Below are 13,363 nucleotides of genomic sequence, written 5' to 3'. Positions count from 1 at the left end.
TCAAGCAAGCATTTCTCTGTTCATATTGTTCCCTTTTCTGTTTTCTTCTATAATACAACCCTGTGACACTATTAGGCTACATAGAATAGTTATAAAGTCTCTAGTTGCCATGTGAAATCTGAAGGTTTTTTAACTTGCTGATCTTTTACAGTCATCAGGAATGGAACAGATCAACAAAACAGCAGTATTTCTTTCAGGAAGAAGCTCAAAAGGATTTTTTCAACTGGAGCCACTTTATGATAATTCAGTATCATGTCATTTTCTTAGCTTTGCAAAAGGCACAGTGCCTAACATTTTGAAATGTTAGTATTGCTTTCCAGAAAGATTTATTTCTAAACATATGATTGTCAGGAAGATAGTATGTTTATGAGTAATATGCATAGGGCAAACAAAAACAGTTGGAGAATGGAACACCTTTGTATTCACAAAGTTAAACAATTCAGAAGGAGGTGAGGTGTTTTGAGGAGAACTTTGGAATTAATTGCCCTGGCATGTTGTTCTGGCAATGTCTTTCGACACCACTACAGCCTGACAGATTAATTGGCAGCACGCACTATCCTGTTGCAATCCAGGGTTCACAGATAGTTCTGAGTATATGAATCACGGACGGGGTGTTAGTAGGGCTGGGCAAGAACACAAAAACCACTGCACAAAGCTTATGCTTAATTCAGGCTGACCTTTTCCTGAGGCCTGCAGAAGTTTGATCTAAAAGTGTTTTTTCCTCTGAGCTGCTTCCTAAAATACTGCCTTGAAAAGAAAAAAAGGCAAAATTGCCTGTGTCTTTGCACTTTTGATTTTGGGCCAAAAATAGTAGAACAATAAATATATTGCAAAAGAACATGTATCATCTAAATTTCCAGTCCAGCTTTGCAGACCCAGGGACGTAGAGAGTTCAAGTATTCTTCAGATGCACATCCAATTTTATCATGCTTAACTAAACCAATCTTTTCAACACTAAAGGTTGCTCATCACTAGCTAATAAGCACATTTTAAAAAGGGCATTGTAGAGTATGCAACTATATCCTTTCCAGAAAAAATAGTTGTGTGTTCTTAAATACCTGGCTCAGTAAACTGTTCTGAATTAATTGTTATCCATCTTCCCTGTCAACCTTCTAAATTACCTATGAACTTTGTGGTTACAATACTTAATGATTTTCCATATAAAATCCTGTTGTCTTCCCCATATAGGACAAAACAACACTGGAGACCCTGACTCAGCAACTGGCAGTAAAACAGACTGAAGACGGGAAGTTTAGCCACGCAATGATGGATTTCAACATGAGTGGAGATTCTGACGGTCAGTACGAATGGCTTACCCTTATTTCCAGTTTTGTGTGTACATATCGTCAGACTCTGGAGGAGAATCCAAGTGCTTTGGAGGTGTGTGAGGGGAAAGAGGGGGTAGCAGTAAGCAGCTTCGAAAAAAGGCAGGAAAAATGATTCATCGTGTGGTGTTTTAAGTCTGGAGGTGATGTTTAATCTTCTCTCTTGTGTACTCCGTTTGTCAAGGCTGGGCCAAGAATGTATTTCTGATGGTAAAAGGGAATAAAGGAGGCAAATAGATGTGGGATAAATGAGATCACACGGAGTCCGTGAATTATAGAGCTGATCATCCATGGATGATGCACACTGTATGTCTGTGGGAACTTGTTTGGATTTGATGAAGCAATCCTAATGTTCTTTTCTTTCTGTGCCATTTCTTGTGTTGTTGTGGAGGTGTAAGCACAAAAATAGGCAGATGTGTAAATGTTCATTTGCTAGTTAGAGACTTGCTTAAGAAGAAACACCTGATGTTGCTGTATATCACACCATTTCCATCACAAAAAAGGCAGAAAATGCTTAACATAGTATGGCCGACAAGAAAGGAAGAAAATCTACATTGATGAGAGTTGATTTTAGGTTATAAAGAAGTAAAGGATGTTTTAGAAATGCTGTTTAATGCTTTGTGTTGAAAAAACAATTGGAACTCTTCATCAAGTCTGTTTAAAGCGTGTGATACTGAATCAATAGAGTAACTAAAAATTAGACATAATGTACAATATATGGTATTTACCTACTGCTTCAAATAAAAGAAGAAACACCATTAACTTACAGTGAACACTGACTCATTGAACTTGCTGCACCTGACATAGATTACTGATGGCAGTGAAAGCTGTAGAATTAAACACAAATTGGAAATGATTTTCCCTCTCTTTTTAGGAAGTGCAGGAGTTTCAGAATCTCGAATTTATCGGGAATCCAGAGGGCGTGGTAGTAATGAGCCCCATATCAAGCGTCCAATGAATGCATTCATGGTGTGGGCTAAAGATGAACGAAGGAAGATCCTTCAAGCCTTCCCTGACATGCACAACTCCAATATCAGCAAGATACTAGGTAAGAATGACAGAGCACTGTTCGTTCTGTAACAAAACTCGGCACTTTTGATTGAATAGAACTGAGCACCTGACATCAAACAGCAGTACTGTCTCTAGGTCATCTACTTAGCTACTTAATGACTGCATCAAGGACAGCAGCAATACAAGCTTCCACCGTGCTACCCAGTGGTATACATGACATTAACCATAACCTGAAGTGCTCTTGTGTCTTTGTAATTATTCAGAGTGTGGTGGTGGTTTCGGTGTGAAAATGTTAACTGAATAGATCAAACTAGTCCATTTTGTTAGGCTGCTGAACAGACAGAAAATGACTCTCATATATTTGCCCATGTATTTCATCTAACTAGATTCTGTGTGGTAGCTCACCACAGTATTTAATTCATACCATAGTACTTTCTGTTCAAACCAATGGCCATAGGGGAAGAATCCTAAAATACATCCTTTTATTTTATACACTTGATAGTTTTAAATGATTTTTATTACGTTCCTGTTATATTAATTTTCCCTTTAGTACATGATCTCTATCACAAGCTGCTTTTTTTCTAAATATTCTGAAAAGACTCCTGAAATCAGAATAGAAACATCAGAACTAATTTCCATATCCTCTACTCTGCACATCCCAAGCTATATATACTTGTCGTGAACATCATCTGCTAATTTACATGCAGTAGTCCTCCAACTTTTCACTACTTACTCAAATTCCCAGGAACACATTCTGTCCTAAGTTATTCCTCTGTGACATGCTGAATGATATAGAAGGTGAATAAGTGAGGATCACTCAGGCCAATGAATTACCCTTATGGGGAGAGAAAAAAAAAATATCTGTGACCAAATCTGAGATGTTGCGTTTTTACTGTTTAAGACTGTGTTATAGACCATAAGCTTTCATCAGGCCGTGGGCAAAAGTTTAAGCAGGAAACATGTTTACCTGGGCTACAGATCTGATAGGTTATGCAGACAACTTGAGAGCCGTAGCTTGATTATAACAGCAGCATTGACTGTTTACAAAGCTGGTAAATATGCTGAGTTTAGACTGGTCAGAGGCTCAAGGTTTGGCTTGATTAGAGTGGCATTATGAAAAGTTAGCAGGGGGCAAGCAGAAATGAGATTAAATTGGTCTGAGAGGCAGAATGTATTGGCTATGGATGGCAGATGTGATGATGTTAACCCATGATTAAAAGGGTGGTAGGAGATGATTAGATTAGTTATAGGAACAGGATTAGACAGCTAAATTGGTTATGGTGATGGTAAAATAACCTTATACTGGTTAAAAGGGATTATACTGGTTACAGGTGTATGATGTGATTAGAGTGAGGACAGGGCAGTAATAGTTTTGGTCTGTCGCTAAATTGAGAGTAGGGCTGATTAAGCCTGTTTTTAAATAATCAGTTTCAGAAATCTACAAGATCACTCTGAATGGCCCTTTTCATATAGAAAGTACAAAGAGAACTTGATGTTTTCCCTCTTAACTGATTGTTTTGGATAACAACCTCCAACAGCACACTGCTAATTCATTCTGCTTAAAACAGGCGCTTGAGTTGGGCTGACATTTTACGCAGTCTCTGGGGATCCTGGTTGACATTTTAAAGGGCTTCTAAGCATTTTATAATACCCTAAAATCTGGTTTTAATAAGCCATTCTGCTGAAATTGTTAACATAAGGAATCACCTTTTACTATTTGGCGCTAAATCAGGGAGATATGGGGACATCTTTTTCTGATTAGATATACAGTAGTTGGAGTAAAATGTGCAAATTCATTACAGATCTTGTTGAGGTGACAGACAGTATAGCTGACTCCAAACTCCTTTACTGTTTTGCTGCCAGATACGGGGAAAAGCAGGGTTTGAAAGCAGTTTGAAAGCAGAAAGATATGATGTTTCTATTTCTTTCCAGCATCACATTTAATTTTTTTATTCCTCCTCTGCAATAGAGAGGGATGCCCTGATGTCTTCTTTCTTGACAGAAACGTAATAAAGGTCTTCCCTCAATTGCAAAAGGCCAATCTTTTGAAGTCAGCAGGGAGCTCCCTATTAACTGGCATAGGGTGAGCAACTAGAAACTTACAGCTTAGCCAGGTATTAAGGTCTCGTTATTAGATCTCCACAGTATTTCCTTATCATTTTTTTTTTTCAGCAGTACTGCTACACATTGAGGTCAGAAAGCTCATTGTCACTGGGAGTAGCTTAAATGGAGTTGTCACTGATCAAGGGTCATTTTTATAGTAAAATGAGAGATGTCCTTCCCAGCATTAGAATTCTCTAGGGATTATGTTTGACACTGTGGTATTATGTTTTGAGCATAAAAATTAGATACATGGATTTGTCACTAAATTCATCTGTGCATACGTTTGTCATCCATCTGTTCATTGCAACTTAAACTTGTGGATGATGATTTTTTTTAGTAAATTGTTAAAAAAAAAGTGCTAAAAGGGTCTGCTGGACCCTTTCAATTTAATAATGCATTGTTTAGATACTTTTGTAAATAATTTATTTCAGGGAAAATATACATAAGAAGATTAGAAAAAGATAGTTAGATATTACCTTCCAAAATTCTCTTGGAGATGTTTATGTGTGTGTGAATACATATATATACACATACATATACATAATATGTATGTGTGTTTGTGTGTATTTTTAAACACAAAATCAGCCTGATTCAGACACTCAGCTTGAAAAATGTCACCCTAATTGACTAAAAGTTAGTAAAAGTTAGGCAATATTATGAACAACGAAAAGTCTTATCACAGAAATTTGGCTTAAAATTAACTGTAAGCAAAGCTCCTAACCTCACCCTAGTGCATGTATGTGTGGGGCCATGCGCAAATGCGTGTGCACTCATGGGTGCTTTCGTAGGTGCTGGTCATGTACTGTGATCTGCATCTGCAGATGGCTGGTCCTCTGCAGCTCGAAACAGTCATCATAAAAGCTCCTTGGGGCACAGCACCAACTGCCCTCGCTCATTTGGGGGATAAGAGCTGTGCTTGGTGTTGTGAAGCCTTACAGTTGTATCAGGATACCTGATCTTTTTCTGAGTGCTTCAGCTACCAGGTCAGGGAGATTTGTGTGAGAATTCTACCCAACTTTATATAGGTGCATATGGAGGGGAACTGGTGCTTGCTTTCATAGTCAAGGAAAAAAGCCTTGCAGACTTGACCCACTCAAAGCTTTAAAACACAGATGGAGAGTGGAAAGCACTCAAAAGGTGTAAATCTTCCCTTAAGAATAAAAAAATTTCAAGACTCTTAAATCACATCTTTTTTGGACTTGGGCTTAGCACTGTGCATAGGTATCCATGCCTGTGTATGCATGTATTTATAAACATGTAAAGTACTGTCAGATAAACCTGTCACAAATATATTTTGTTCAAGCCCAAGATGTTTTTAACCGGTTGTATTATGTTGATTGATGATACCCATTCATACCTGTGCAATCAGATGCTGAACCTGCATAGGTGCCCTAACCTCCCTTAGCTTGTCTATGGTTGAAAATTCAAGGATCACAGTTACATACTCTTCAAAAGTTCATAATAAAACCAATCAGAAAGTTGGCTTTTGCATATTAGTAAGAAAATAAGTGAAAACAGTAAAATGAAAAAATCAAGGGTTTATCATCACAAAATGTGCCCTTTTTCAAAATTTATTTTGACAGCATGCTTTGTTTAATTATTTATGATACTTCAAAACATACCAGTAAATTATATTTTGTATATTTTGTAAAAACAATAAAGTCATAGTAATAAGAGGTATCACTGCAGGAGACAGCTATTAAAAATTTGCTAGGAAGAGAGGTGAGACTGCCAGGATTTTTGTTGTATTGAGTTTGCAGCTTAGCAAGGAAAAAAACATGACGAATGACATTTATGTATAAATATTGTATGTGTAACTGTATGCACAAATACTGTGCATCAAAATTTCAGTTTTTATAGCCCATATTCTGAAAAGACTTAGGTATGTGGTTAACTTCACCCACTGTTTACTGACCCTTTCACATGAGGAGGTAGGGATCTGCCTGCCCAGATCTGGCTGTAGGAGCGAGACTAGTGAGCTAGCAGAGTGACAGAGGAATTGGGCTGGGGTAGAGCATTTACACAACAATTTTGCAACACTGATTTGGATTTCTCTCTTTCTATCTGTCTATCCCTCTGGAAATATATCTGACTATTACTCAGTTCCTACATTGCAGGTCCCCTCACAGTATTTAAAGCAACTGTCAAGATTTGCTTAAAGTCTGTGAGCTTTTCAACTTTATTATTTGTAAATAAAAACAGTTTCATCAGTGGGAAATGGGGCTGGAGCTGTTTCTTTAAGCCACTGGAACTACAGCATGTTTGTGGTTAGAGGATCTAGATTTAGACAAACTTTTATGATCTTTTTCATATGCCAGAAAGCCAAGTATGCCAGTGGCTAAGAGGTAGAATTTGAAAGTAGACCTACATCTGGGCATCTTCCCGTACAAACTGCATAAGCTTTACCCTGAATTCTTACCATCATTCAGTGTGGGCCCTATCTGTTTCCATCTTATTCACTAAACCAACATTAGGAGGTGTTCAGTGTTTTGGCAGTCTCCACATGTTTATCACTATGTCATTTAGCCCAAATTCGAGGAGGTACCACATATGGAAAGTTGGTGTCACTTTTTCTAGTCACTTCCCTTGCCAGAAAAAGCATGGAATAATTTCTTTGCTGCTCTATATAAAACAGTACCATGTTAGACATGCCTGTGCTAGCTCCAGACCTACAGGTTACAAAGTCTATAGGACACATGAAGCGCCATGCAGGAATTTTAGTTCAAGCATAGAAACAGTATAGTCACACCAATATGGTGCTGCACCTAAGCTAGTAACAATATGGTTAAACTCTTTCCCATTCCAGACCCAACTGAAGGATCTCTGCATCTTATATGTTGTAAACATTACCTGAAGAGCTACCTGTTTGACTCCACAGTAATGTTTACAAAGAAAGCGACGTCCATTGCTCCTCTTCAGCATAAAGACATGATTACTTTCCAATCAGTTATCTGTAGGTGTCAGGTCAGGCTGGGTCTGTATTCGGTACCTGCCTGTTAGCCTTTCATTCCAGAAGCTCAAACTGCAGCTTGGAATAAAGCTTCAAGAAGCACTGGGAAAAATGATATCAATAATTAGAAGGGGCCTTTTTAGAAGGAACCAAACTATTTGCTTCCCCAGGAAAGGATAACTGTGCTTTCTGTATTGAGAGTCTTGGGGGCACAGTGAGCTAAGAGCAGCCTGACTAATAGCATGAGCTAAGTACAGTATGAGTAACCAAAAAAAAAGAGCAAGAGGAAGTCAAGCATGACATACGATGTTATGAACCCATTAAACTGAGAAATTATTCAAACTCTTTTCCAATTGGAAAATGGACTATTTTCCAATCAAGTTTTTCTTCTGGGCTTGGACCATTCCTGTTATTTGAAATGTATCTTACCCTGAAGTTCTTCTGTAGTTCATGGAAAAATAAGATAGGATAACTGGTTCAAGAAATTTTACTTTCTGCCCCCATAGTATGTCCTCTAAGCAATATTAGCTTATAAATTTCAGGAGGTTTATTTAAAAAAAAAAAAAAAAAAAAGGTCCTCATTATTTCCCTAGCTCAAATACCTGCATTAACACAGGCAGTATGTCAGAGAGGAGGCCGGCAGCGATCAAGCTGTAGTGCAGCTCCATGGAGAGGTGTGCCAGTATCCCAGTGCTTTTCCCTTCACGACACATACTGAATTCTTTGTTAGGCTGGAGCTGGCAGTGTTCATCAGGACTGGGGCTTGGAGGGAGTTAACACCCCACTGAGACATATGGGATAGTTTATAGCTGTTAGAGGCATTGCTCCAGGGTCTTTGCAGGCTTGTATACCCAGCAGCATAGCATTTATGATCAGTTCATATTCTGCTTTTCACAAACGTGGCAGCTAGAAGGATACATTATTTGTCAGGAAAGATTAAGCTGTAGATATGAGCAGAGTTTATGCCTTAATCCAGCCTTGGTGGAGCACGGTGATTAGGTCACAGCCCATAGGAGCGCTGCCTTCTCTGGAACAGGATGTGGAAACAAGCCCGTGGCCAAAGGAAAGTGTAGGGGGACTTAGCAGAGCAGGCTCTGTGCATCTAATGGGTCTTTGGCCAGCCTACTAAAATATGCTACCTAGTTTTCTAAAAAGTGTCAGGGATTGCTCATTGGTTTTATTTCTCACCTGGAAGACATCATAATGTAGGTAAGTTTCAATAAACTATTGACTCAGAGCTTCCAATATCATCTTTATGTGCCACATGGCCATACCCAAGAGGTTTACCAGCCAAGTACAAGCAAGTCCTGACCCTTGTCTAAAAGCTCTGACAGATTAACAGCCCAAAGCAATATGACCGTAGGTATCTTGTTCTGAGTGACCTGCTTGTTTTCCCTTCTTTCAGTGCTTGCAGATGAGTAGGATCTCATTTCTCGTTCTTTTTTGTGACAGGATCTCGCTGGAAAGCTATGACAAACCTAGAGAAGCAGCCATACTATGAGGAACAGGCCCGACTCAGCAAACAGCACCTGGAGAAATACCCAGACTACAAATATAAGCCAAGGCCGAAGCGTACCTGCCTTGTAGATGGCAAAAAATTACGCATTGGCGAGTACAAGGCTATCATGCGCAACAGACGCCAGGAGATGAGGCAGTATTTTAATGTTGGGTATGGGACCTTTAAAAACTACTGCTCATTTCAGCAAAAATTGTTCTTCTCAGGGAGAATTCGTAATTCACTGGGGTAAATGTTGTATTTTATGGGCAGGAACATTATATATTGCTAATGGAATACAAAACTTATACTTTAAAACAATGTGTTGTAGGAGAAAGTTAGGCAGTTTGGGATTTTTTGTTGGTTATGCTATTTACTCATCTTACAGCTTCAGCCACCTTTCTCATTACCACTCCGATCATGCAAAAAAAAAAAATCTTTGAGTTTTTCCAGTGAAATATAAGTCTTCCGATAAAGTCTTGTAAGTATTATTTATGATGGGGCCTCAGAGGGTATTTCCAAATGGATCTATGGTAGTGCCTGTTGATCCAAAAGCCACAAATACTAGCTTGTATTCAGTGCAATCTGTGGCAAGTGGTCTGCAAAAAGACTGCTGAACATATTGAACTTAAGCTGGAATACGAGTTTGGCTCAGTTAACTCATATCAGGCATGAAGTTGTCTCCTAATGTTCATCGTGATGCATTAGTCGTGCCAAGGAGTGTCTTCCAATTCAGTAAGTTAAATGCTTTGTGTTGAGTACAAATTTCAAGACAGCTGTTCAGATAAACAGCTAATAGATGAGTTTTATTTGATCAGATTAAAATCTGCCTAGAAAAGTCACATGTAGTTTCCTTCTGCAAATAGCCCTTGGTTTTGGTTACTGCAGATCAAAAGAATCAGAAGTAATCAACTATCCTACAATATTCTGTATTCACTCCAGAAAATTAAAAGCTACACACTGACCTTAAAAAAAAAAAAAAAAAGCAACAAAGCCAGCCTCAGAAAAGATGAAATTTTCTGTTTCGGCTCAGACTGAATTTGGAATCATTTTAGTATTAACTGAACTGAGTTGCACGTATCTCTAGTTAAGGGCTGGAAGTAGCAATAAAGGAGAGAATATCTGTCCAGCAGCTGCTAAGCGTCATCAGACTGTGTTTTAAACATCTACAATGTGCATTGTTATAATAAGCAGCTCAGCAGAGAAATTTGAGCTGCTTAACCCTGTGGCGCTGGCAGGTCCAGCGATCCCAATGGTAAGCATTGAAACAAACACAGGGAAGTCAGCCAACATTTGGCATCAAGAGATTAAAAAAAGAGGAGGAGGGGGGCCTTCTGGAAAAAGAATAGGTGGCAACAGAGCCCCCAAAACACTGCTTATCTGGTTAACATGCATGTGTCATCATGGGAAAAGAATTAACCTTGTAACACTCTGGATATTATTTAGCTTTCCAAGCAAGGCTGACATTGAAATCAAGACATTTCTGGAGATGATTTGCACTGGGACATTAGAGCACAGAACCTGGGGTGAAATCTTCATAGAAGTTACTGACAAAATGGGCAATGACTGCAGTGGGGTCAGCGTTTGATGCTGGGAGTCCCAGCACTGCAGTTTCATTGCTGGTTTTAGTTCCCCATCTGCTGCTTCACCCTGAGCAGGTCATTCAGGGCTAACTTCTAAACAAAAATCCAGCTCCTGCTCGAGCACCAAAATAAGGGATTGGGTTTTCAAGAGCTCTCAGTATGCCAGCTGCTGAAACATACTAAAGACCTGTCTGAAAGCATCACAATGGGAAGGATTGGGAATTTTTGGAAATTCTTGTGCTTTATGCTGTTCTGTCTTAGCATCCTTATCTTTAGTGGTGATATAGTAAGCTCACCTCACTAGACCACTGTGAACCCTAATATTCCAGTAGCTGAGAACTGCTTTGAGATCCTCTGCAGTGGACATCCTATGGATGTGGAAAAATACTATTCTTAAATTACTGAACGTTTGAAAAGCACTCTGAAATGTACCATTTAAGTGCAAAGTATTCCTGTTGTTAAATATTTAAAGCAATTTAAGTGTACTGAATCCTAGTTACAGAAATGCTGACTCCTGAAAACAAAGCCTTCCCATTGAATTAAGAATAAAATGCAAATTAGATCATCTGCCCACTTTAAGAGCTGTATCTTCAGCTGAGACACCTTACCCTTGTTTCAGAAACAAGGAAATAACAACTGTAGCGCAGAGGTCTCCCTTGGATGGCAGGCAGGAAGTATCCAAAAATACAGCCAGCAATTCCAAACAATTGTATAGCTCTTTGGCAGTGGAAGGTCTTTGAGGATCACTGTAGTGTGCAAGACTTACTGTATCGTCAGGGCACAGCCAGGCAGGGGAACAGGGGAGGGTTTCATTCTTAATTAAGTATGTTCCTCTCAAGAGACTCTGCCCTGTCTCCTGTGGCAAGGCTTTTCAGTGCAGATGGACACACCACTGATGACTTTACAATGTGCAGCATGTACTGAAGAGTATTACTGCAATGGAATTACTTCATGCAGCAAGGAAACAAAAGGAGCATCAATTTTAAACCTCTAGGCTTGTTGGGACCCTGAAGCTTCTCAGGGAAACAAACACTGGTATAGCACAGCTAGTGTTCTTGATGCAAAAGGGATTTCTATGGCCTGGCATAATTCTTCTTTCATTACTGCAGACAGGTTTCCAAGGCTTAGGTGCTACATAAAGGCATCCTGTAGAGGATTTTCTCAAACGCTCATGTTGCTTGCTTGATTTATTTATTTTTATATAATACATGCTTCTGTTTTAAGTCTGTCTTTTCCCAATTTTATCCACCCTCCTTGAAAGGTTCTGCTTTTCACAAGTGCCACTCTCTGTGGAATGATCACTGTCCAGTGGGAAGCCCTTAGTGATCATCCTACAAACCCCTGTCATCCCCCCAAAGCCCCCTGTTCCTTTTCCTAGTAATAGCCAGGTCTCTGAATGAATATGGAGTAAACATTGCCCCTTCAGAGAGGGGCAGCTTTGCCTTCTCCTGATCCACTGGTACTTTCTGCCAGCACTTTCCCATTCCTGTGCAAACTCCCCAGCCCTCACCTCCTCTCTTCTGCTGGCAGTGTGTCACTTTTGTTTCTAGCCCTGCCAGCAGCTTGTGATTATTTCAGAGGAAGTTTGGTTAAGTTGGACCACAGTTGAAAGGATGTTTATTTGTACCTGGCGGCTCAGGGGATTCACAGTTTACCCAGTAAAGAAGTTTGCCTCACAGGTAGATGAGCTGCAACTGTGTAGTTCAGGGACAGATACAGATGTTTACAGAGACTGGGTTTCTTTATCAGTGAAGTTGGTTCAGGCTTGATGTTTGTTTCAAGAGCATCCGTTGGTGAGGTTGGAGTATTGGTATAAGGGTTGTCTTGTGCGGGCCGTCCAGGAACTCCCTCAGCATGGCCAAGAGCATATGCTGTGGACTTGCAAAGTGCCGTCTTACTTGCCCTCCCTTTACTCCTTCCAGTATTCAAATGCCCTTTTCCTTTTCTTCCCTGGCAGGCAACAAGCACAGATTCCCATTGCCACAGCAGGCGTAGTTTACCCAGGAGCCATCGCCATGGCAGGTATGCCTTCCCCACACCTGCCCTCCGAGCACTCAAGCGTCTCCAGCAGCCCGGAGCCCGGCATGCCCGTCATCCAGAGCACTTACGGCATCAAAGGTGAGGAGCCTCATATCAAGGAAGAGATGCAGACCGATGACGTCAACGGAGAAATCTATGACGAATACGATGAGGAAGAGGATGACCCCGATGTGGACTATGGCAGTGACAGTGAAAATCACATTGCGGGGCAAGCCAACTGATCAGGGTCCACATCTCGTGACCTACAGGACTTCAAGGAGAAAAGAAAAAAATAAATAAAGCCCCATCTGGTTTATCCTTGCCAGTGGCCAAGCACATTAACTTTCTCATACACTGACTGTTACTTTAACTGTTAGTCTTAACTAGTTGGGACATCAGCTGACTAATAGACATCAGCCTGCATCAGAAAAAAAAAAGGCTCAGAAGAAAGGAAACAAAGACAACGACGACAACAACAACAGAATGAAATAAGCTATGGGTAAAATAATGCCAGTAATTCAGCTGCTATACCCAAGCACTGAAGTCTTACCCGTCGACCTTTTATTATTATTTTTTTTTTTCAAATAAACTTTATGGCTGTTTGTTCTACAATGTTCTAGAAATTCTCACTCAGGTACACAGTGCCAACAAGTGGCTTGTGAATGTGTTTTGTTGTTTTGTGCTACAGTTTAAAGAGAAATAATTTTTTTTTTTTGGTAATGCACCTGACAGGAAAGAAAAAAGATAAAATTCCTTTACCCCCTCTGTCTCCTCCTCCTCCTCCTCCTCCTCCTCCTCCTCCCTGGCAAATCTGGGTCAGAAGTGTATGTGTGTGCGTGTGCATGTGTGTGTGTGCCTGCGCGTGTGTCTGGCAAGG

General features: G+C 40.0%; 1 protein-coding gene across 5 annotated transcripts in view; it reads left to right on the top strand.

Annotated features, from left to right (window-relative positions):
• Positions 1-13,147, top strand: part of SOX5 (SRY-box transcription factor 5) — a 487,372-nt gene extending 474,225 nt beyond the window's left edge. For all 5 annotated transcript variants that reach the window (XM_067306163.1, XM_067306169.1, XM_067306144.1 and 2 more), the window contains 4 exons: positions 1,189-1,297; positions 2,200-2,373; positions 8,842-9,058; positions 12,425-13,147. In XM_067306163.1, the coding sequence (XP_067162264.1) occupies positions 1,189-1,297; positions 2,200-2,373; positions 8,842-9,058; positions 12,425-12,728 (804 nt within the window). In that variant the 3' untranslated portion in view covers positions 12,729-13,147. The remainder of the gene's footprint in view (positions 1-1,188; positions 1,298-2,199; positions 2,374-8,841; positions 9,059-12,424) is intronic.
• The last annotated feature ends 216 nt before the right edge of the window (positions 13,148-13,363 follow it).

This window comes from Apteryx mantelli, chromosome 1 (genome assembly GCF_036417845.1).
Source record: "Apteryx mantelli isolate bAptMan1 chromosome 1, bAptMan1.hap1, whole genome shotgun sequence".
NCBI classification, from domain to species: Eukaryota; Metazoa; Chordata; class Aves; order Apterygiformes; family Apterygidae; genus Apteryx; species Apteryx mantelli.
The sequence above is the reverse complement of the archived record's forward strand: the minus strand, read 5'-3'. Positions and strand labels throughout refer to the sequence as shown.